The sequence below is a fragment of the Monodelphis domestica genome, chromosome 1 (assembly GCF_027887165.1).
Source record: "Monodelphis domestica isolate mMonDom1 chromosome 1, mMonDom1.pri, whole genome shotgun sequence".
In the NCBI taxonomy this organism is placed as follows: Eukaryota; Metazoa; Chordata; class Mammalia; order Didelphimorphia; family Didelphidae; genus Monodelphis; species Monodelphis domestica.
The window spans coordinates 336,947,511-336,972,208 of NC_077227.1; the positions used below are offsets into that span (position 1 = coordinate 336,947,511).

The following is a 24,698-nucleotide window of genomic DNA, read 5'->3' on the forward strand; positions in this document are numbered from 1 at the left end:
CCAACAAAAGAAACTGATTAACAGATAAAGTTAGTTGCACTTGCTTGGGCTTAAAGTGTACAAAATACCAATCTTCAACTGAAGATTTGGCCAATGAAATTCAATAACAAAAAAGTCACTAATAGGCAGGTTAAAGAATTCCCCCTCCCCCTCACTTATCTTAGTTCACAGCACCCCACACAAGTTAAATAATATCAAGACCAACAAAAGAAACCGACTGACAGATGAACAAAGAAGTCACTAAGCAGGTAAGTTAAATAATTAATTTTTTGTTTATTAAATACAGCTATATATTACAGTTATACATTTTTGTTATTTAAACTATAAATAGTGTGAAATTATGTTTGTTTTTTCTCAAAGTGACACACCACCTGAGTTATGCTTGGTTTTTTGGGGAATTTTGACATACTGAGCTCAAAAGTTTGTCCATCACTGCCATAGGTCATTCCTCTATTCAATCCACCCTATTGATTCCTTATCACCTCCATGAAACCCTCTGTTTGGCATTCAAAGTACTTCATAACCTGGCCCCTTCCTGTCTTTCTGGTCTTCTTACACCCATATACTCTACAGTCCAGTGAGACTGGGATCCTTACTATTCCTCCCAGAAGATACACTCTATCTTGCTTCACTGGCCCTCACCTCTGGAATGCTCTCCCCTTATATTTACCTCTTCCTGGATTCTGTGGTTTAAAATCCCATCTTCTACAAATGACTTTCCCATTTACTCTTTTTTTTACCTTTTCTCTTAGAATCAGTTACTAGGTATCAGTTCCAAGGCAGAATAGCAGTAAGGGCTAGGCAACTGGGTTAAATGGCTTGCCCTGGATCACATAGCTAAGGAATTATCTGAGGCCATATTTGAACCTAGGTCATCTCATCTCCAGGCCTAGCTCTCTATTCACTGAGCCATCTAGCTTAATGCTAGTATGTTCCTCCTATTGATTGTCTCCAATTTTTCCTACTTATAGGTTATGCTTATACATAGTTTGCATTTTGTCTTCTCCGTAAAACCATGAAAGCAGACTGCCATTTGTCACAACACATTATATCCATAGGACTTAATTCAGTGAGTACCTGTCACACAGTAGGTACTTACTGTGTTTGTTGATCTGTACTTTGAATGGTAATTGCTAGCGACATACCTTTATATCTGCTATAAGAAAACTGATATCTATTCTGCTTTCTGAATACAACTCCTATAAAATGTCAAAAATGGTAGATAAATGCAAAGGCTTTTCCATGTAAGATGCATTTAACTGGATTAATGTTATTTGATTGGCAGTAAGTTCTGTTGATATTTCCTATGATATTTCTATGATACTGTTTCTCTGTTAATGTTTTTAGTGGCTTGCATTATAAATTTAGAAAATATTACATAGCACAACAATCCAAGACAATTCCAAAGGACTTATGATGAAAAATGCGATCCATCTTCAGAGAGAGAACTGATGGGGTCAGAATGCAGATCAAAGCATACTTTGTGTTACTTTATTATTCTTGGGATTTTTCTGGTCTGTGTTTTCTTTTGCATCATGGCTAATAGGGAAATGTTTTGCATGACTGCACATGTATAATCTATATTAATTTGCTTGCCTTCTCAAGGAGGGAGAGAACTTGGCACTCAAAATTTTTTTTAAGAATGAATATGAAAAAAATTTGTTTTCATTTAAATGAGAAGTAAAGTAAAATTAAAATTAAATGTAGAAAATATTAGAAGGAAATATTGATTTTTTAAATGATATCTTAAAATGTGATGCACTTGTTTGTATAATTAAGTTAGTTCTTTTTTTATTTGAATGCTATGATTTTATAAATGTGAGCCATTACTTATTCAAGACCGTTTCTGCAAACAAAAGAATAACTTTGCATAGAGTACAAGAAATACAATAATGTGGAAGTGTTCATAACGAAACTTTAACAGGAATGTGTAGAAAAAAAAACAAGAAAGAGAATGAAGCCACGTCATTAGAGTTTGGGCCATCTAACCCCAAAGAGGAGTCTCCCTCTGAAGGGGAGGCCAGAACTATTCAAGGTCAGGGGTCTCAGACTTTGAGATTCTCATGTTAAGAGCTCTCAATCAAGAGCTGGTGATATAACTCTCCGTAGAAAAGGTAGTAAGACTCACTAGTGGAACCAATGGAAAGGCCAGCAAGAATGAATCTTGGCAGTTTCCATTTTATTCACAGTCTCTTTCCTCAGCCTGCTTCTGTGTTCTAGAGTCTCTATGTGTCTCTATGTGTCACTGTGAGAGAGTCTGGGAACACAAGGGAAGGGAACCCTGTATGAAATTCCAAGAGAGAGATAATAAATAAATATTTCTAATAAATGGGATTTAGATAATATAAAATAGGGATAGCTTCACATTAAAACTAAAGATAATTAGGAAAGGCTTTCTGTAGAAGGTAGGCTCTTTTTTTAATCAGCCTTACCTTCTGTTTCAGAGTCAATATCTAGTATCTGTTCTAAGGCAGAACAACAGTATGGGCTAGGTAATTGGGGTTAAGTGACTTTCCCAGGGTCACACAGCTAGGAAGTATCTGAGGCCAGATTTCAGCCCAGGATCTCCAGGCCTGAATCTCTATTTACTGAACTACCTTGCCACTCCAGAAGGTGAGACTTTTAAGTGCAAGTTGAAGAAAAGCAGGAAACAGAAATGAGGAGGATGGGCATTCCAGCAACCAGTGAAGAGATAGTGTGTATTCAAGGAACAATAAGGCCAATATCACAGAGAATTTGGTATAAGAAGCCTGTAAAATCAGAAAGGGGATAAGCTATAAAGGACTTTAAAAAGCAATACAGAGTTGGGAAAGTGACAGAGAATGAACATGTTAAAAGCAGAGGATTGCTATGCTCCCTAGTCAAAATGGTATATGATTAAAGAGGTATCCATTCAAAAATAAGATACTAATCCAATTCAGAAGCTGGATACCAGTAACACCCCTATAAATGGCACTGGATTTTCAAAGGATAAGGAGCTAGTGGCTATGAGAGAGCAGGAGGAGAGAATAGAGTTTGCTGTGGAGAGTAAACTAGAGTAAGCTGATACAAAACTATGGTGAGTCTTGAATGGTAAGTGTAAGGGACTGAATTTTAATGCCAAGTCAACTGGAAGCCAATGAAGATATCTGAACAAATAGAACAGAATAAAAGATTTTTGCATAACAACATTATTCTGGTGATATTATGAATAGAGGAATGGAAGGGGGAAAAAAAGGAGGCAGAAATGCCAGTGAAGACAAAACAATTGAGGGAAGGTAATAGTGAGGTCCTGTTCTTGGATAATAGCAATGGGAAAAGAGAAGAAAAGACAGAGATGAGATGTCAAAGATAAGAAGAAAAGATGAAGAGCTCAATGTCATTTGATATAAGAGGTAAAGGAAACTAGAAGAATTATTGACAGATACAAACCTAGGAGAGACAGGGAAAAGTAACAATTTAGACAGAAACAATAGTCAGAAGGAAAAGTAGATTTAGGGGGAAGATAAGAAGCTCAGTTTCAGATGCAGTCTGAGGTATCAGGGAAACATGCAGGAACAAATGTCTTATAAGAAAATGTGGGTGTGGAGCTCAGAAGATCAGGTGGAAAAGCAGAGATTTGGGTAGTCATCTGTTTAGACTTTTTAATTGAAACTAGGGGGACTAAACAAGACAACTAAAGTGGCACCCTAGAATAGCAAACCCACAACAAGGGGCTTGGAAGAAAAGCCAGACAAGGTGACAGGGGAGGTTAGAGAAATGTGAAGAGAATTTTAAGAGATCATTAGTGATTAAAGAAACACAGAATGAACAGAATAATGGGAGAAGAATTCAGATTAAACAGGATCAATTAATTAGAAAGGAAGTTTTGAGCACATGCAAATTTTTTCAAGAAGTTTTAAAAATGAAAGGGAGAAGAAAGATGGAATTGTGGCTGGATAGGACAGGCTTTTTAGGACTGGGAAACGTAATATTTTTAGGATGATGGGAAGGAGCTAGTGGAAAAAGAAAATGAAAATGAATAAGAGAAAGATGAATGGTGGTGCCAAAATGTTATATAAGAGACAGAAAATAATAGGATTATGAGGGCACACAAGTAGAAGGATCAGGGTTAAAAGACAGCAGAGATGCCAATTCTATATCCAGAGGGAATTAAACAAGTGCTAGTAAAAAAGCTTATTTCAGATGATCTCAACCTAGTCAATGAGACAGGAGACAAGGTTATTGGATACAGGTTATAAGGGGAAAGGGGTGGGGAACAAAAGGAGAAAAGTTTGGAACAGGCTTACAAAACTGAATCAATTATCCAACTGAGGAAAAGAATCATGAATTTGTAATTGGGGGCCAAATAAAATTATTTTTTCTGGTTAGGGGAGACTATAATGTTGTTAACTACAGAATAAAAGACAAACGGTATTGGATGATACTAATGATAAAAATCCCCTTTTCAGGCAACATGTCACTATGCCACACACACACATGCATGCACCCACACAGGCATTATATAAGGGGACATACTGTAGTAGGATCATTTGTTCATTCAAAATACAAAGGACACAGTAAAGCTGAATTATTTGGATTCAAGCTATCTAATGTGATATAGCTCCCATTTAAATATTGCTTTAAGGCTTTCCACACAACTGTGTGAGGTAGGTAGTACAAGTGTTCATATCCCAATTGTCCAGATGTTAAACATTAAACAACAGAGTAAGCTAAACCGCTAAAACAGTACTTGAATTTCTATACTACATAAAGCCACTCTCATTCGTACAAAATCGAGATTTTAAAAAATTAGTGAAAATTCTAAATTACAGGTTTTAAAAAATGCATACATTTTGCTGTCTAAAAAAAGAATACTGGTTTAAAAAATATAGAGGCTGTTAGACCTGCTTTAATAAATAAATAAGCCTCATCTATAATCAGCTCATTAAATGTTAGGATGCAAATAGATCATCTTTAAGTTCTTAAGAACAGCTGTGTTTTGTTAAAGGTTAAACCCTTCTCCAAAAATCTTGCTCAAACTATTCATTTACTTTATGATGCTAGTGCAAAGGTAAACTTCAGACCATTTCTACCTGCTTTAACACAAATTCCAAATCAGTGAGTACTGAATTCATGAGGCTTTTTATTGTACTTTGAATTAAGGAATATTACTACAGTTAATGTCAGAAATATTACAGAAGCCAATACCATAAACCAGGTCCCCTTGGGTCTCATACTTTACCTTTGGCCTTTTTTTTGCTCTTTCAAGTTATTTTGGTATTTTTCCCCATCTGCGAGCTTTACTTCTCTCTCTCCAGTCTGCAGATTCAGACGCACATGGGAACCAGCAGGCACAGCTTGACCTAAAAGCCAAAAGGAGGGATACTACATCAAATCTGGGTTCAGACAAGCCCTTACAGAAATTTTAACCAAATAAACTTGTGTGACATAAGAGGTTGCTTTTTCTAGTGAGACACTCCAGTCTCTCATTCACTATGGTGCCAAACAAGTTGAATTTAAGCATTAAGAAAACCTGACTCCTTAGATATTTAGTCTTCAGATGCAACCTTAAATAAATTCTTCCTGTAGAGCCAATCTTCCCCAATTAGAGGCTAAGCTCTAATTGGAAGAATTTTGGAAGAATTAGTTATCAAAAAGTAGGATTCAGTTCATGCCTTAAAGCTCAGAAGCCCTGTACTAGAACCTTCTGTAGCAGAGCACAAAAAAAAAAAAAGAAAAATGACAGTGGTTCCTCTTTTAAAGAGTTTATTATCCAGTTAGGAAAACAAAATATATACAGAATACAAAATAACTTCAGTACAATTACAAAGCAACATGTCAGTAAGTGAAAAATAAGATACTGTAAATTGAATACTTAAGTGCTCCAGAGATGTAAATACAGGTGAGGTTGGTATTATAAGGATTACTAGCACCAAGGAGGCTACATGGAAAGAGTTAAGAACACAAACTGGTAGAAAGGTGGCAAAAGCCATTCCAGGCAAAAGCTGAGATGCAGAAATGCTTGGGATAAGAGTTAGCAAGCGGAGCAGTTTAGGCAGAGAAATATAGGGAAGGGTCCAGAGCTGAGAAGATGGGTTGCAGCAAGGAGTTATTGCCAAAGATAATAAAATAAAAAATAGTACTAGAGCAAGATCTTTCCAAGCTACTTTGAACCTATGTACATATAATGGGAACTAATGGACAAGTACTACACAGGGCCTTGTTAGTTTCTCTCCAGTCTCTGCCAGCTTCTCATTTTTACTTATCTTCATTATCTATAAAAGGGGAGGCCATTTTTTTGCCTTCACTAGGAGGCTAGGGAAAGACATGGACTCCACAACCTCTTCACTAAAAGGCTTACCAACCACAATAATGGGGTGGAAGAGGAAAAAGAATGGTGTATTTTGCAAATGAAAGACCCTTTCTCAAGTGAGAATGATTATTAGGAGCATTTGCAATAATTATTAATAATTAGTATTGTTATGTATTTCATGGATAGCCATATTGCTGTTAATTAATCTTCTAGTACCTAACTCATTAAGGCTCTTATTGTATTAGAAAGAGATGGATGCACTGTATAAATACTCTTAACCAAAGAATAAAACTGAAATATTTAAACAAAAACAAGGTTAAGAAAGGAGGTAGTAGAATGGGAAAAAAAATCTTGATCAAATTTATTTTTATAAGTTTGGTATCCAAAGTATAAAAAGACAGATATATAAGACCAAAAGCACTTCTCCAATAGATTGGTGGTCAAATGATATGAACAAATAGTTCTCAAAAGAAGAATTTCAAAGAATTCACAACTATATTAAATGTTTGAAATCATTAGTAATAATAGAAATGCAATTCAAATAGCTCAGTTTTTACCTAACACCCTGCAAATTGGCAAAGATGACAAAACACAGGAATAGTCAATATTTGAGGGGTCATAGGAAGTTAGGCAAATTATGATATTATAGAGCTATGATTCAATAAAACCAGTCTGGAAATAATTTGGATTATGCAAATAAAGTAACTAAAATTTCCATGCACTTTGAGTAGGAGACACCAACATATTTGTAGCAGTATTTTTGTGTGAGCAAAAAATTGGGGGGGAAAGTAGATGTCTATTTATTAGGGAATAGCAAAACAAATTGTGGTACATTAGTGTAATGGAATATTACTGTACTGTTAGAAATGAAAACGGAGAGGTATGGATTTATACGAACTGATGCAGAGTAAAAAAAAAAGTAGACACAATAATATATACAATGATGACTTCGAAAATGTAAACAGGAAGAACAAACTATCTTTTTATTTTATTTTATTTTTAAAACTCTTACCTTCCACTTTGGAATCAATACTGTGTATTGGTTCCAAGGCAGAAGAATAGTAAAGTCTAGGCAATGGGGGTTAAGTGACTTGCCCAGGGTCACACAGCTAGCAAGTGTCTGAGACCAGATTTGAACCTAGGATCTCCCATCTCTAGGTCTGGCTCTCAATCCACCGAGCTACCCAGCTGCCTCCAACAAACTATCTTTAAAAAAAAAATAAATGTTACAAAGTTACAAATAGGAATCACAGCTCTAAAGGAGACAAGAAGACTCCCAGAGCTCAAGAATGTGGCACATTGTAATAGAATACTATTGTACTCTAAGAAATGACAAGCAAGATACTCTCAGAAAAATCAAGATGCAAAGTGAAACAAGTAGAACCAGGAAATCATTGTACACAGTAATAGCAATATTGCATAATGACTGATTGATTGTGAATGATTTAGTTCTGCTCAACAATACATTAATATAAGACAATATTGAAGGGCTTATGATGAAAAATACTATCAGCCTCTAGAGGAAGAATTGATGGAATCAGAATACAGATTGAAGTATACCACTTTTTTCACTGTATTTTCTTCATGGTTTTTGTTGTTGCTTTTTTTGTTTTTGTGGAGGGGCTGGGGGAGTAGGGTAGAATATGTCTTCTCCAATATGACTAATATGAACGTATGTTTTGAATAGCCGAACGTGTATAACCTTTATCAAATTGCTTGCCTTCTCAATAAAGAAAGGGGGAAATTTTTGGAATCTAAATTTTAGAAAACTGTTGGAAATTTTTTTACATATAATTGGGAAGAAATAAAAAACTGAAAGACAAGTAAAATAAAATAAACAAAAATGGACCTCTAGAAGAGGAAGGAAAAGAGAGAATTTTGGTGATGTAAAAACACATTTTAAAAATTGTTAAATAATAAACAAATGAATACAAATTATAAAATATTAAATAATAATAACAATGACCATAAGGATTTGTAAATTGTATTGTTAGGAAGGAAAACAGCTAACTTTTATAAGCACCAGAAGATGACAGCCCTTTTCGTTCAGCAACCTGAACTGGGTTGACCTCTTTCATCTTCCTTCTCAAAGCTCCCAAATTGATTTTAAACTTGAAAAGTCCCAAAGGGTAAACGGCCCTTAAAGAATCCTGGAGAGAACTAGAACTTGCAAAGGTCAGGCAACTTGTAAACTTACAAAGGGCAAAGAGGTGAGAACTTACTCAGAGGTTTTCTCAGGTGTGAATTACTCAAAAGTTTAGTCTACTCAGGTGTGAATTAAGAATGGTCTGTCCTTTGGAAAACATCTACTGTGATTGGTAGATGTGAGAACTTAGGGGAGGTAACATAGGAGAAAATTCTCTTTAAAGGGAGATGAGAAGCTGAGAGCAAGGGACTCTCTCTCTCAGAGAACTCTCTCTGGAGATGGAGCTGGCCAAAGCTGAGCCAGTGTCTCTCTGAACACTAGAATCTTGCTTGGAACAAATCTTGTGGTGAGTGGGTAAAAGACTGACTGATCTCTCTCTTAAAGGTTTAAAAACTTAGACTGGCCTAGGCTAACCTAGGCCGGCCTATCTTTTTTCTCATTGTTTCCTCTTACTCTCTTTCATTAATTCCTTATTTGTATTAATTAAAATCTCCATAAAAACCCAGCTGACTTGGGTATATTTCATATTTGGGAATTTTCCCCTGGCGACCACTTTATATTTTGATTTAAAACAAGACACTATCTTGAACCCATATTTCTGCAGTCACAATTTAGCCAACCACTCTTTTAACTGCCACAGTTTATGCCTAACACTCTTTTAAATGTTACAGTTTATGGCTGACCACAAAGTTGGTGGGAAAACCCTCAAAAAAAAGTTTCTGTGAAATCTCTTTCCTTTCTCTTTATTACTTGCTCTATCAGTCAGTTTTTTTAAACGTTGCTAATTCGGCTTCAGAACACAGCTGCAAGAGTGAGTAAATAAAAAAAAATTTTGATTTCTCTTTAAAATTAAATAGAATACAGCAGTTTCAAATCTTAGCAATAGGGCCCTAAGGTCATGGCTAGGAGAGCTGTTTCTAAATATCCTTTCCTTTAGGGAACAACTGCCTAAATTAGGATTAAGGGAAACCTGGGGAAAGTTTTGGCCTTGTCCTGCTTCCCACATGTTTAATTTAGAAATATGGAGTTACAGCCAGTTCAGAACTTAGTTAACAACTGGTTTTTCAGTAAATACTTTGTCTTTTTTTAGTACAAGCATTGGTCTGCAACTTACTTAACAGCTGGCTCATCAGCTCGATGACCAAACTTGTAAATACAGAATTCCTTGTCTCTCTGAAAGGGCTCATCCCATGGAACTTATGCCAAAATCTAATCGACAAACTACTTTCCCTTGAGTTTTTGATTGTTGTAATTGTAATATTAGATCTCCTTGAAGAACTCATTTCTCAGTCAAACCAACCAATTGCTCCCTCTAATATTCAACAAAATGGAAAACTAAATACTCAGCAGGAGGTTATAAAGGAGCTTATACAGGGAAGTCATAGGGAGACTGTAACTTTTATGAGAAGTATTAAAAGAGAGTTAAGAACATTATCAGAATCTCTGTCCCACCCTGCTCTGGTCAATAACCCTCCTAGCCAACCCACTGTTCCTCCTGCCAACTCGGCCTTAGAACCCCCTGCTCTTAACCAACCCACCCCTCCCCCGGCCCCATAGGCCTCAGAAAACCCTATTTCTAACCAACCCACTCCTCCTACTTCCCATGCTTCAGATCCCACACCCTCAACTCTAAGTACGCACCCCAACCATGCTTCAGACCCTACACGATCCACTCTAAGTTCACACCCCACCCATGCTTCTGATCCTAATGCCTCCACTTCACACCTTACTTATTCCTCCAATCCTAACACCTCTGTATCCTTTCACATTTCTTCCTTTGCTCCTCCTTCCCACCCTGCTCAATTCAATTCTCAGATCTTTCCTACCTCTGATCTTTCTGGCACTATGGGACAACAACAAACCCTCTCCCTCAGTGTGCCCAACCCTTCTCCTTCTCATACCTACCCCATTGAGAATGAATTAAGAAGCCTAGAAACAGGAGTACCAAATAATTCAGATAGGTTATTTCCTTTAAATGAAGTACTCACTTTTAATAAAGATGGAAACTTGGTATCTGTAAAACATCATACACCTTTTAGCCCTGAGGATTTAATAAATAAATTTAAGGAAGATCTTCTATCATTTGAGGAAGAACCAATAAAAAAATTAGAGAACATATTCAGAACTTTTGACCCCACTTGGATGGATGTTGAAAATTTATTAGAGACATTTTTAATAAAAAGGGAAAAAAGCAATATCGTCTTTTTGGCTAATCAAAAGCGAAAAGTAGAAAAGGACATTATTGGCCAACTGAAGATCCACATTGGAACCCCAATGTTGAACTAGATCACACAAAACTAAACCAGGCCAGAGAAGCATTATTGACAGCCATGAGAGCATGCTCGGATAGACCTGAAAAATGGTCAAAATTTGAAAGAACCCAACAAGATATTGATGAAACACCCTCCCACTTTATGGATAGACTTATTAATGTAGGAAATACATATATAGACCTTAATTTATCCGGAGAAAGGGACATTAGGCAAATATGTAGGCAATTCGTTGAGAATTGTTGTTCAGTGGTAAAAGACTACTTTAAAACTAGCTGTCTTAATTGGGACTCTATGGACCTTGAAGAATTGAGGAGAGTAGCAACCTATGTTTATAAGGGTCATGTAAAAAGACCTGAGGAACACAATATGTTGGTGGAAGACTTAAAGAAAGAAATTGAAATGTTAAATAGACAATTGAAAAATAAGGGAGAGACTATAGCCCCTTTGTGGGAATTCACAAATAAATCAGTAACCTGCCACTTCTGTGAGAAGAAGGGCCACAAAATGATGGAATGTAGAACCTTTCTTAAGATGATCGGAAGGAATACACAATTTAATAACAACTTTAGAAATAACAACTATAGAAATGATGATAATGGTCATAGAAACCAGAATTTTAAAAATTTTAGAAATTATAATAATGATTATGGAAATAACTATAATGAATATAGAAATAAGAACTTTAGAAACTAAAATTATAGAAATAGGAATTGGGAAAATAATGACAATGCTCCAAATGAAGAAAATGATAATACCCAACAACAATATATAAGAAATGGTGCTCATCCAAAAAATAGTCAAGGTGCTAATGACCCTCAGAGGGGTGCCCTTCAGGGGGGTGCCCAAGGAACATCCCAAACACAATGAAGGTGTCTGGGGGGGGGGCTGGGGCACAGGAATCAGAGGATACAACCTTTGATTTTCCGGACCATGATGTCCTACTACCTGTTGTCCCTATCTACTGCCCTCCCCATACTAATGAACCCCATGTTACCTTAAAGGTGGGGAACACCTATTACGATTGTCTCTTAGCCATTGGAGCTACCAGGTCTGTGTTAAAGAATGTACCAGATTTAAATTGTTATTCCATTGACTCACAAAGTGTAGTGGGAGTATCAGGAATATCCCCAAAGAGTTAAAAAACTTCCCCCTAGAATGGTGTCTGTAGGACCCCTAGAGGTACAACATTCCTTTCTTTTGATGCCTGACTCCCCTTTAAATTTGCTAGGGAGGGATCTTCTATGCAAACTCAGAGCCACAATAACTTGCTCCCCAGATGGCTCCTTAACATTGGAAGTACCAGAGGAATCTTTAAATTTACTCCCTGTACTTCTCTCAGAGAGCCAGGAGGCAAAAGAGCCTCCCACTTTTGAAATACCTAAGGATATACCCGAGTCTCTTTGGGCCACATCTTCTTCCGATGTAGGCTTACTTAAATCTGCTGTTCCTGTGCAGATAAAAACTAAATCTAGCCCACCTCCTTCCATTCCTCAGTATTCCCTCTCAAGAGGCAATTGAGGGTATTACCCCAGTTATTAACTCATTAATTAAACAAGGAATAATAATCCCTTGCAAATCTGAATACAACACACCCATCCTGCCAGTTAAAAAACCCAAAAGAGGGCCTGATGGTAAGCACCTCTATAGATTCATACAGGATCTGAGGGTGGTGAATAATCATGTTATAAAGAGACACTCCATAGTTTCCAACATAAATACTATTATTTCCTCTATTCCTAGCACAGCTACATACTTTACAGTAGTAGGCTTGTGCTCAGCTTTCTTTTCTATACCTATACATGAGAACTCCAGGCATAGTTTTGCTTTTACCTGGAAGTGCTCACAATATACTTGGAGTCATCTGCTCCAGGGTTATGTGGAAAGTCTGAGTTTATTTGAACAAATTTTGAGCCAAGACACAGACAATATAACATTTAAAAATAGCAAATTAATCAAATATGTAGATGATCTACTCTTAGATTCAACAGACGCAGAAACATGTCAGGAAGATAGTAAACACTTTCTTTTGGAATTGCACAAAAGAGGACACAAAATCTCAAAGGATAAAGTTCAGTGGTGTCTCCCTAAAGTAGAATATTTGGGATTCATCCTGACTGCTGGTGCTTGTTATATTTCTCCAAAAAGAATTGAGAATATTCAAAACTTAAGCGCTCCAACTACTAAGAAACAGTTGAGAGCAATTTGAGGAGCAACAGGGTTTTGCAGACAATGGATTACTATGGGGAAATTACTAAACCCCATATAGCATTAACAAAGGATTCAGTTCCTGAACCCCTCAAATTAGAGCCTGAACACTTATCAGCTCTATCATATCTAAAAAAGGCTATCCTGTCTGCCCCGGCTCTAGGCATCCCAGATTACAACAATCCATTTACTTTGTATGTGCATGAGTGAAGAGGAGTAGCTTCTGGTGTTTTAACTCAGACTTTGGGACCTTCTCAGTGCCCAATTGCTGACTATTCTGCTCAAGTTTACCCAGTAGCATCAGGCGCACCACCATGTCTTAGAGGATTAGCTGCTACAGCCTTACTAGTGACAAAAACTGTTGATCTAGTATTGGGATGCCCATTAACAATTATGTGCCCACATGACGTAGAAGCATTGTTGCTAAAGCACAGAACACAGGCATTCTCGGATCAGAGAATTACAAGGCATGAAATAACATTGTTAAATAGCGAAAACATTACCTTGAAATGCTGTACAACTCTTAACCCTGCCACCCTGCTTCCAGATTTACTAACTTCAGGAGAACCATTACACAATTGTGAAACATTAGTGTCCATGGCAGAAAAGCCTCGAGATAATCTATTGGACACTGCCTTAGACAATGCAGATCTGATCTCATTTACAGATGGTTACTCTTTTATGAGAGATGGCATACAGTACACTGGAGCTGCCATAGTCTCAGAATTTGCCAGTGAATGGTCAGCTTCACTACCCTCTAACATTAGTGCTCAAGGAGCAGAACTCATAGCTCTGAAGTTTAAGAGGGTACCCCGACTTCCCAGGAAACAGAGCATACCTATAATTAGATTGGGAAAATGAGAAAATGACAAAAAAGCACCTAACTCTAAAGAATTTTTATGGAGTCAAAGAGCAAGGTACAGACACAGAAGGGGAGAGTGAAAGCTGTAAAAAGTGACAGTGAAAAAAAAAACATATACAAAGTCCTAAAGAAAAATATGAATTGGATACAGAGTCTGGAAGAGCTCAAAAAAGACCTCAATAACCAATTAAGAGAGACAGAGGAAAAGTAGGGAAGAGAAATGAAAGTGATGCCAGGAGAAAAGAAAGTGATGAGTGATGCAAGAAGAAATGGGCCAATTGAAAAAGGAGAACCAAAAACTGACAGGGGAAAACCAAGACTTAAAAATCAAAATTGACCATCTAGAAACTAATGATTTCATGAGAAATCAAAAAACAATAAAACAGAATCAAAGGAATGGGGAAAAAAAGAGGAAAACATGAAATAATCTTATTGAAATGTTTAAACAACTGACCTAGAAAATAGACCTAGGAGAGGCAATTTGAGAATTATTAGACTACCTAAAAGCCATGGTGAAAAATATCTTTGAATATCATATTACAAGAAATTATCAAAGATAACTGCCCAGAGATCCTCAAACAAGAAAATAAAATTGAAATTGAAAGAATTCACAGATCCCCTCCAGAAAGAAATCCTCAAATGACAACTTCCAGGAATGTAATAGCTAAATTCAAGAGCACCAAGCTAAGGAAAAAAAAAACTTCAAGAAGTCAGAAATAAACCATTCAAATACCATGGAGCTACAATCAGGATCACACAGGACCTAGTGGTTTCTATATTAAAGGATCGAAAGGCATAGAATATGATATTCAGAAAGGCAAAAGATTTGGGTTTACAAGTCAGAATCACCTATCTAGCAAAACTGAGTATATTATTTCAGGGGGAAAAATGATCATTCAAAAAGATAGAAGATTTCCAAGCATTCCTGAGGAATAAGTCAGACCTAAACAAAAAATCTGATTTCCAAACAGAAGACACAAGAAAAGCCAAAAAAGGTAAATAAGAAAGAGAAAATTTAAGGGACTCAGTAAGGTCAAAATGTTTATATGTCTACATGGAAAGAGGATTTCTAGAACTCTAAAAAATTACTCTTAGAAGTAGAGAAAATAGAAGGAATTTACTCAGAAAGAGGGTGAAGTAAGCTGATTATGATGCTATGATGTATATGATATATGGTATATATGTAAATGTGATGATATGAAACAATATGTATATATGATATCATATGTATGCATATGAATGATATGTAAAAAATCAACCAAGGGCTAAAAGAGATGGTTGCACTGAGAGAAAAGGGAAGGAAGAGATAGAATGGGGTAAATTATATAACATAAAGAGACATAAAAAATCAATTCAGAGTAGGGAGGATAAGGGTGGTGACAGGCAATGTTTAAACTTTATTCTCATTGTAACTGGATCAGAGAGAAAAACGAGTATACTCAGTGGGGTATAGAATTCTATCACCCTACAGAGAAGTTGGAGGAGAACAAGCAAGGGAAGGGGGTGGTAATTGAAGGGAGAGGGAAATGGGGGGGGTGACAAAAAGCAAAATACTGGTGAGGAAGAACAGAGTGAAAGGAAACAGAGCAGGATCTAAAGGGGATAATATGATGGAGGGCAATACACAGTTACCATAACATTGTAGAAGAAAAACATAGGATTGATCACATGGTTTGATAGGGATGTGATTGGGGTTTTGATGTTAAAAGTTCACTCTATTATAAATATGAATAACATGGAAATGGGTTTTGAACAATGATATATGTATAACTCAGTGGAATTGCCTATCAGCTCCAGGAGCGGGGAGGGAAGAGGGATGGGAAAAATCATGAATCATGTAACCACAGAAAAATATTCTAAACAAATTAAAATAAATACATTTTATATTAAAAAAACAAAGGCAGAGAAAAGACTTACAAGTTATAAAGAAATTAAGTCAGAGAAAGGAAAAACTGAGTCTGAGAAGCAAAAAGAAAAGAACAAAGCCAATGAAGTTCACAATGAAATACTTTCCCTTTTAGGAACAGAGGTTGATTCTATGTAGTTGAGGAAGCAATCAACAGGGAAATGCTCAGTAGAACTACAAAAGTCCTATTGGGCATTTTTAGCTCCCACTCTATTCAGTGGAAGCATTTATTAGGTACATGCTACATGTAAGGCTGTGTGCTAAGAGATGGGGTTACAAAGACAGAAAAACCTTTACTTGATCTCTAAGAACTCACATTTCACCAAGATATAGCAACATGTACAAAAATAGATAATTACAAAGTACAGCTATCCATTCCATATTGCAACTTTACACATCATGGTTTCACTATATTGCAGACTGGCATAAGAAATTAAGTGGGAATTTTTAGGGAGTTTTGCAGAAGCCCCAAATGACACATAAAGGTCAGCAGATTACACAGAAAAAGGTTAGACACTCTAAAATGCATACTCTACCCAAAATATACAATAAGGTATTAGTACCCCATAACAGAAAAGAAAAAGAAAAAAACTTAGACTTGTCTTGTATGTGGATCTTATGTGGATTTTTCAGAACTCTAACCCCCATGATGTGAAAGGGATAACTGTAATTTGAGGAAGACTTCACAGAGGAAGTTGTAAATGATCTAGAGAAGTTAAGGATTCTAATGGAATGTAGAAGAAGAGTCCACAAAGTTGTACATTCCAAGAAGGGGGTGGAGGGGTAGCTTTTGCAAGTGTACAGTGGTGGAGATGGTAGGAGATAGAAAACCAGGTTTAGGAAACAGACAGCAAGCAGTCCAGTAAGGCAAGAAACCGGGATAACTCAAAAGAAATGATCTGAGATAACATTAGAAAGATAATTTAGAGCAAGGTTGTAGAGGGCCTTAAACATCAGATTGAGTAGTTTCTATTTTATCCTACACATAACAGGAATACCTTGAGAGCTTTTGAATAAAAGAGAGATGTGGAATATTTTGGGAGATATATGAAGGATAGATTAGAGAGGAGAGAGGCTGGAAGCCAGAAGAGCAATCAGAACACAGATTATTTAAGCAAAAATGTATAGCCATTCCACCGTGATTTATTTACATGATTGTAGTCATCACCTTGAAAGGAATTTCTTTTTTTTTTTTAATTTTAAACATTATTTTATTTGGTCATTTCCAAACATTATTCACTGGAAACAAAGATCATTTTCTTTTCCTCTCCACCCCCTCTCCCACCACCTTTCCCTCTCCCATAGCCGACGCAGGATTCCACTGGTTATCACATGTGTTCTTGACTCGAACCCATTTCCCTGTTGTTAGTATTTGCATTAGAGTGTTCATTTAGAGTCTCTCCTCAGTCATATCCCCTCAACCCCTGTAGTCAAGCAGTTGCTTTTCATCGGTGTTTTTACTCCCACAGTTTATCCTCTGCTTGTGGATAATATTTTTTAGATCCCTGCAGATTGTTAGGGGACATTGCATTGCCACTAATGGAGAAGTCCATCACCTTCGATTGTACCACAATGTATCAGGCTCTGTATACAATGTTTTCCTGGTTCTGCTCGAAAGGAATTTCTTGGTTCTCTTTATCTGTTCTGAGTTTGCTATTGTGAAAAGGGAATTCTTTGTTCTCTTTGCTTAGTTGGAGTTAACACTTTGGAATAACAATAATTTAAGTACCTTTACTTAGTACCTCACTAGACTGAAGACAGGATTAACTCTCTTTTGTCTACTTTTGAATTAATCAACAAAAGCTAATACACCCATACTTAACCCTAAAGTAAGGGAAATCCACAAACTCTTACTCCTAGGAAGAGAGTTAACATCTTTAGAGGTGAGAAACCAGTAAGATACTTGGAAGAGCTCCATCTTTTTTTCTAACTCAAACAGGCAGAAATTTTGAATTCTTTTAAGAGTTCACACACTCAGAAACATGTGAATCCAAAGGTGTGAATCCTAGGAAGAGTTGCTACCTTCAAAGCATAAGAGCTGTGACAATTTTGGAAACTGTGATTGGGCCCTGTGAAAAGGGGTGGAGAAAAGAAACCACCATAAAAGCCACAAAATCCTTCCATTGGCAGTCTGGTGAAGTTGAGTGTAGTGGAGAGTGTCTCCTGGAGATAGTCTTCCAGAGAACTTCATTGGAGACTGCAGAGTGGATCTAGACTTCAATTTAGACTCTGACTCCTGAACTACTTGGTTCAGCGAATGAAAAGCCTGACTCCCTTCCTAGTTTCCTAAGAAAATAGCTTCCATCTTGCCCTCCTGGCTGAGGACTAGTATAGGTATTTTCTCTAAACTCTTTCACATTTCTCTACTTTATTGTTTCCCCTCTATTTTGGTAAATGAACTGCGTACAACCATTAAATTTAACCTTTACATCACATACATTGTTCTTTATCATTTCATAAGACTTTTAAAGTGAATTTTTCATATTTATCTTTTCTAAGTTAAAAAAAAAAAGGACATCTAGGTGGCACGACGGATAGAGTGGCAGGCCTGAAGTCAGGAAGGTTTATCTTCCTGTATCCAAATCTGACCTCAGACACTTACTAGATGCGTGACCTGGTGGTAAGTCACTTAACCTTGTTTGCCTCAATTTCCTCCTCTTTAAAATGAGCTGGAGAAGGAAATGACAAACCATTATAGTATTGTTGCCAAGAAAAATCAAAATAAGGTCACAAAGAGTCAGACATGACTGAAATGACTAAAAACAAAGGAAAAAAGATACCATTAATTCTTATGCCATAATTTGCTCAACTATTTTCTTATTGTTAAGGCATATACCTTGATTCCAACTTTAAGAAATTATCATAAATAATGTTATCATGTATATTTTTGAACAAAGAGGTCTGACCGTATACATTTCTTGATTACAACCTCATGGTGACAGACTACCAGATCTATAATTTGGGTAAAAGGGAAAGAGAAAATTTTAAGTGTCTCTGCATAATTCCAAGTTGTTTTCCAGAATAATTGAATCAATTCAAAGTTTAATCAGCAGTCTTCTGGCATACCTTTCTTCTGTTATAGGTAAATTGTGGAAGGGGGGAAGGAAGGTTATATACAAAGGGTAAAATCACATATAAGTAAAATGAATTTATTGACAATGAAAGGGAAGATGGGAAAGGAATGAGGGAGAGATTTGCATCTGACTATAAGTCCAAGACCCACTATAATTATTTTCCTAAGCTAACCTGCCTAAATAACTAAACTACAGATTACTAAGGGATACATCCAACAGGGAACCCAAAATCTCACAGAGTCTTTGGCAGGTAGGTAGCAGGAATCCAGCTATTGAGTCCTCAGATGTCCCAGGAAATAGAGAGAAAGACTATTCTAACACACTCTCTCCACCAGAGTGTATGAGAAATCTTCCTCTCAGCCTTGTTGTTTTATTCAGAGGCAGACAGCTTCCAAGATGATCTTGTCTAGGTAGAGTCTAGGCACACACATACCCTTCAGGCTTCACCATCAGATCAAGACAGACAGTTTACCTTCAACAGCTTGGAACTTTTCCCCTGCCAGTTCTTGGGGAATTCTCAGGCTTGAGGGCTGTCAATCAAACTCTTGCAATTCATACCTTCTCTCTCACTACATTCCTCCCTTTGCACAAAGCCTAAATCTTGTTGAAAACACTATTTTGGCAATTGTGCACAAACTTACTTATATATTACTTAAACTAAAATATCTACTGAAAATAACAAAACCTACACTCAACTATCTTAACTTATCTAATACTATCCTATTCTAGGGATTTAATCAAGGAAAGGAAAAAAGGAACAAATTTCAAACACAGACCAAACATATGCAAAAGCACAAGCAAATAACATGAAAAGCAAAAGATAAACACAACTTTTATGCAAACATTAAACTCATAAACACTACTCTTATCAACTAATACAGAACATTCTATTACTATTGTAATGCATAACAGCAAACTTAGAGAAAAAAATTTGAAAATTACAATAAACACAATGCATAAGTTTTACAAAGAAAATTAAACCAAACCATTAAACTCACTTATGCAAACTACATGTAACAATAGATAAAATTAAACACAAGTGACCTATTTACATAAAATTTACATGCATACATACACACAATATGTACATGCACACCGCAGTGTGCGCACTTCATGCTCACACATGTTACACACATGTTACATGTGTGCACACATGCTATGATAAATTAATTTGCAATCCTGTTATACACACTATTTACATATGTATTTACAATTCAGAATGATATGCAATGTTATATGTCATTTGTGTTATGTAATGTATGTTGTTATGTGTGTTGTAATGCATTTTGTAATGTAATTCAGTATCTTATTTTATCCATCTTAAACTTTATCTAACTAAAGCCCTATTTGCAAAATCTCCTGTCTACCTATATTTCTATACTAAACTAAGTATCTAACTATTTTTGTTAGTGACTAATTTATAACTAATTATAACAGTTAGTACCCTAGCTATACATTGTTTTACTCATTCAACTAGTGAATCAATGTAGCCTAACCATGTTTATATATTGTTTATGTGTTTGTTATGTTGTTCTTTTTGCTATGTCACATAGTTCTGATAGTGTTATGTCAGTGTTACTGTTATATTAGTGTTATGTTACTGTTGCATACTTCAGGTTTTTCCTTCTCTTCTCATCTTGATTGAAGATTCTTTGCTCTCCAACTCCATGGTATATTTATGTTTGTGTGAATACATGTCCTATTGTTTTGTAATATATTACACAAAATTTTAATCCATTAGTTCATTAATTACTTGATCCTCTTCATTGCAAATTTCCTTAAAGTCTTTGTCTTTATACGTTTTTCAGTATTTTAACATTGTTCATTAATTTCCTACATTCTCTTCTTCATCTGCATTGTCCTCTTCCACTGGAATGGTCCTCTCTTTACTGATCGTTCTGACTGCAAATTCAATTTTACTGATGATTCTCACTTTCTACGATCTCTTCTTCATTTTCTAATACAATAATTTGTACATTTTCGTTATTGATACCATGTGCTAATTTTATATGTGAACAATAATACCATAAATCTCTACCTAAAACTTTTACTGAAGATGGAGAAACTAACACAATTGTATAAGGTCCTACCAAACTCTCTTGTGTTTCTGATGCTTTAGCAAAATTTCTCACATATACCATATCTCCTGGTTAGAATTTATGGAGAGAATAATCAAATGGACCAAATTGGATCAATACTCCCATATCATGTAATTCTCTAAGACGTTGATGTAAAACACTTAAGTATGAAGCAAGTTGACAATCTCCTCCTAAGAAAGATGTATAGACTGTCTTACAAGTTTTTGCCTGTGGAGCATGTCCAAAGAGCATTTCATAGGATGATACATGCAAATCTGCTCTATGTCTCATACATAGGTAAAACAAAGCTATGGGAAATTTTAGATGAGTTTCAGCACAGATTTTCCCTACCATAGTCTACCATAGTCTTGAGTTCCCTATTCACACACTCCACTTGACCTAAACTTTGTGGGTGATAAGGAACATGATATTTGGGTGTTATTCCTAGATTCTCATAGACTTCTTTCAGGATATCTTGGGTGAAATGAGATCCTTTATCAGTCTATGGTAAGTGGTACACCAAATCTAGGAATAATTTCCTTAATCAACATTTTTACCACAAAGCTAGCTGTATTTGTATTTGATGGAAATGCTTCAGGCCACTTCATCAACCTGTTCACAATTATCAGACAAAACTTGTATCTTCCAGCTTTTGGCATGCTGATGTAATCAATTTGCAGACTCTCAAACGGACAATATGCTAAAGGTCTATCACCTGAACCTTTCTGTCTGAATGCCCCTTGGTTGAATTTTGGCAACTGGTACAGATCTTATTTGCTATAGTACTTATTCCTGGTGCTAACCATTGTCTCTTTATTGAGTCTACTATAGCTTGAGTACCAAAATGACCTTTTGTGTGGATGGCTCGACACAAATAGATATACAAATATTTTGGTAACAGCAGTTTCCAGTGTCTGCAACACAAATTCCATGTCCTTTCCTTGCTCCATATTTCTTTTTCCACTTTTGAATTTCTGCATCTACATAAGCTTTTTATAGGTCATCAGATTCAATAGTTGACAATTTCATTACACACACTGGAGCATTCCTGGCAGAAAATTTTGTAGTCATATCGGCTCTATGATTTCCTTTAGAGACTGAACTCTACTATAAGTCTGACTTATACAATGCATCACCGCTGTTTAGGTTTTTGGATAGCATCTAACAACTCATTTAGTATTTCTGCATGAGCAATTTGTTTTCCCGACATAGTAATAAAACCTCATTGTTTCCAGATCTTTCCTGTAGCATGACATACAGAAAATGCATAACAAGAGTCTCTATAAATATTTGCACTTTTACCATCAGTTAGAAGACATGTTTGCTTCAAAGCGACCAACTCTGCCCCTTGAACACTAAAGTTACTAGATAATGAGCCATACCACAGTTTCTCAAATTCTGTGACCACTACAGCACCTGTACATATAATTCCATTATACAAATATGAAGATCTATCAGTGAATAACACAAAGTCTGGATTTTAAACTGGAGTGTCTTTTAAATCCATCCTAGGCACATCCACTCGATCTAACACTTCTACACACTCATGTAATGGTTCACTGTTCTTTAGCAAATCAGGAAGAAGTGTGGCTGAATTTAATAATCTCCTCAACTGGATGTTCTCACTACCTAGGAATATAATTTCATACTTAGATATTCACTGATCTGAATATGCTTGAGTACAAAATTTCCTCATTAGTGCTTCTATTTGATATGAACAAATATACAGCCAATGGACATCCCAAAATTAAGTCTGCTGCCTTCTGGCCTAATACAGCTGCTACATCCCTTAGACAAGGAACGGTACCAGAAGCTATTGGATCAAGCTGACAAATATAATATCCAATTGGATGATAACTTTGTCTGTGTCAGTATGCCAGGAGCAATACCCTTAGTTTCATTTACAAATAGTTGAAAAGATTTTGTATAATCTGGGATACCCAAAGCAGGAGCAGATAAAATGGCTTCTTTAAGCTTACTTAAGGATTTCAGATGTTCGGGCTTTAGTTTCAGAGGTTCTGGTTCTGTATTCCTGGTTAAATCTATTAGACATTTTGTTAATTCACTATATCCAGGTATCCATTGTCTAGAGAAACCAGTCGTACTAAGAACAGCTCTGCGTTGCTTTTTGGTCTCAGAAACACTTAAGTTTCTGGATGTCTTCTATTCTTTTCTGTGTAATACTTCTGGAACCCTCTGATAACACAAATCCAAGATACTGCACTCGAGGCAAAACCTACTGCAATTTTGCCTTGGGAGATTTTTATACCCATGCTTACATAATTCTATCAAAAGAATCTTATTATCTCTTAAACACACTTTAGCATTTGGGGATGCATGGAGAATATCATCCACAAAATGCACCAATTTACTTTCTTTGAACATTATGGTTTTTAGATCTCTATTTAAAATTTGTGAGAATTGACTCGGAGAATTGGTATACCTCTGGGGAAAGACATGTCAATGTCCACTAGATTTTTTTCCCAAGCAAAAGCTAAGATTTTTTTTTTTAACCAAACACTTTTTTTATTTTAGGTAATGTGTCTATACACTGTACATTCAGTCACTGGCATATAAGCAGAGCTATTTTCATACATATTCTCATACAGGCCTTTATTTTACAATCTGTTTCAAGAGGTACAGGGGAAGGACCAGCAAGGTACAAGTGAGATAGATAAATATGCCAAGAAAAGCAAAGATCTTTTGAGAATCCTCATTGTTTGGGATTGGGAAAAATGCTGAATATAAATCTACCACAGTGAAATATCTTGCCTAACTTAGAATGGAAAAAATTATAGCAGTTGGATACAGTACAATAGGATGTGTCTTTATTACATAATCATTTACCGCTCTTAAATCCTGTATGAATCTATATACCACTTTGCATTGTGATATAACTTTGGCTTTTTATTGGAAGTATAGGTGTATTATATTCTGAGAAGCAAGGCATTATGATCCCTTGTTGGATTAGGGATTCAATGACTGATCTGATACCCTCTATTGCTTCTTTACTTAAGGGATATTGAGGTACACAAGGAACTGGTCCTTCCTTAGACCTCACCCTTATAGGAGTAGGTGATTTCAATAGACCTACATCTGTTGAGGATTTTGACCATAAACCTTCAGGGATATCCTCAGGTATAGGATAGATTGAATCCAAGTTATCCTCTATACTGATTGAATCTAAGAACAGCAATGGAAAAGCGTTCAGAGATTCTTATGGTAGGTGTAATGAGATATCACCAGTATTAGTACATTGGATTGTTGCTCATAATTTACATAATAAATCCCTACCTAAAAGATTAATGGGACAGTCTGGCATACAAATACATGCATGCTCCACAGATATAGGACCTAAAGTAATCATTTTCAGTTGTAATTTTGCTACTCTCTCTGGTTTACCAGTAGCTCCTATTAATTCCTTTGTACCAAACTGCTCTATAATTCTTAGGAAGACTTTGCAAAACTGACTTATTGGCTCCAGTATCAACCATAAGATATAAATCTGATCACCTATAGTGATAGATACATATGGTTCTGTACTGTTTGGAGGCTGAAATATTTCTAACACTGGTGTAAGCACAGTAACATCAGAACAAAGCTCAGTCATTTCCTGTTCATCCAAGTTTACATCTACTTGAACTGCATCATATTCCCAGGATTTTGCATCTTTAATACAATCATCAGCTTTTTCACTCCTCCCTTTGGTCCTTATACTCTCAACCTTGGTATCATTGCTCTCATTTACAATCTCATTATCATTATCCAGTTTATATTCTTCACTCTTTTCCATTATTTTATAATCATTAGAATTTTCTACTAATTTTACATTACAGTATTCTTTTTCCCTACAATTATTAACATTAATTACAGTATCCTT

At 36.0% G+C, this 24,698-nt stretch overlaps 1 protein-coding gene across 12 annotated transcripts in view; it reads right to left on the reverse strand.

Moving 5' to 3' along the window:
• The window catches only part of SIL1 (SIL1 nucleotide exchange factor), a 356,026-nt gene that overhangs the window by 115,341 nt on the left and 215,987 nt on the right, over positions 1 to 24,698 (reverse strand). For all 12 annotated transcript variants that reach the window (XM_007473687.2, XM_056811367.1, XM_056811363.1 and 9 more), the window contains one exon: positions 5,204 to 5,324. In XM_007473687.2, coding sequence (XP_007473749.1) covers positions 5,204 to 5,324 — 121 coding nt within the window. The remainder of the gene's footprint in view (positions 1 to 5,203; positions 5,325 to 24,698) is intronic.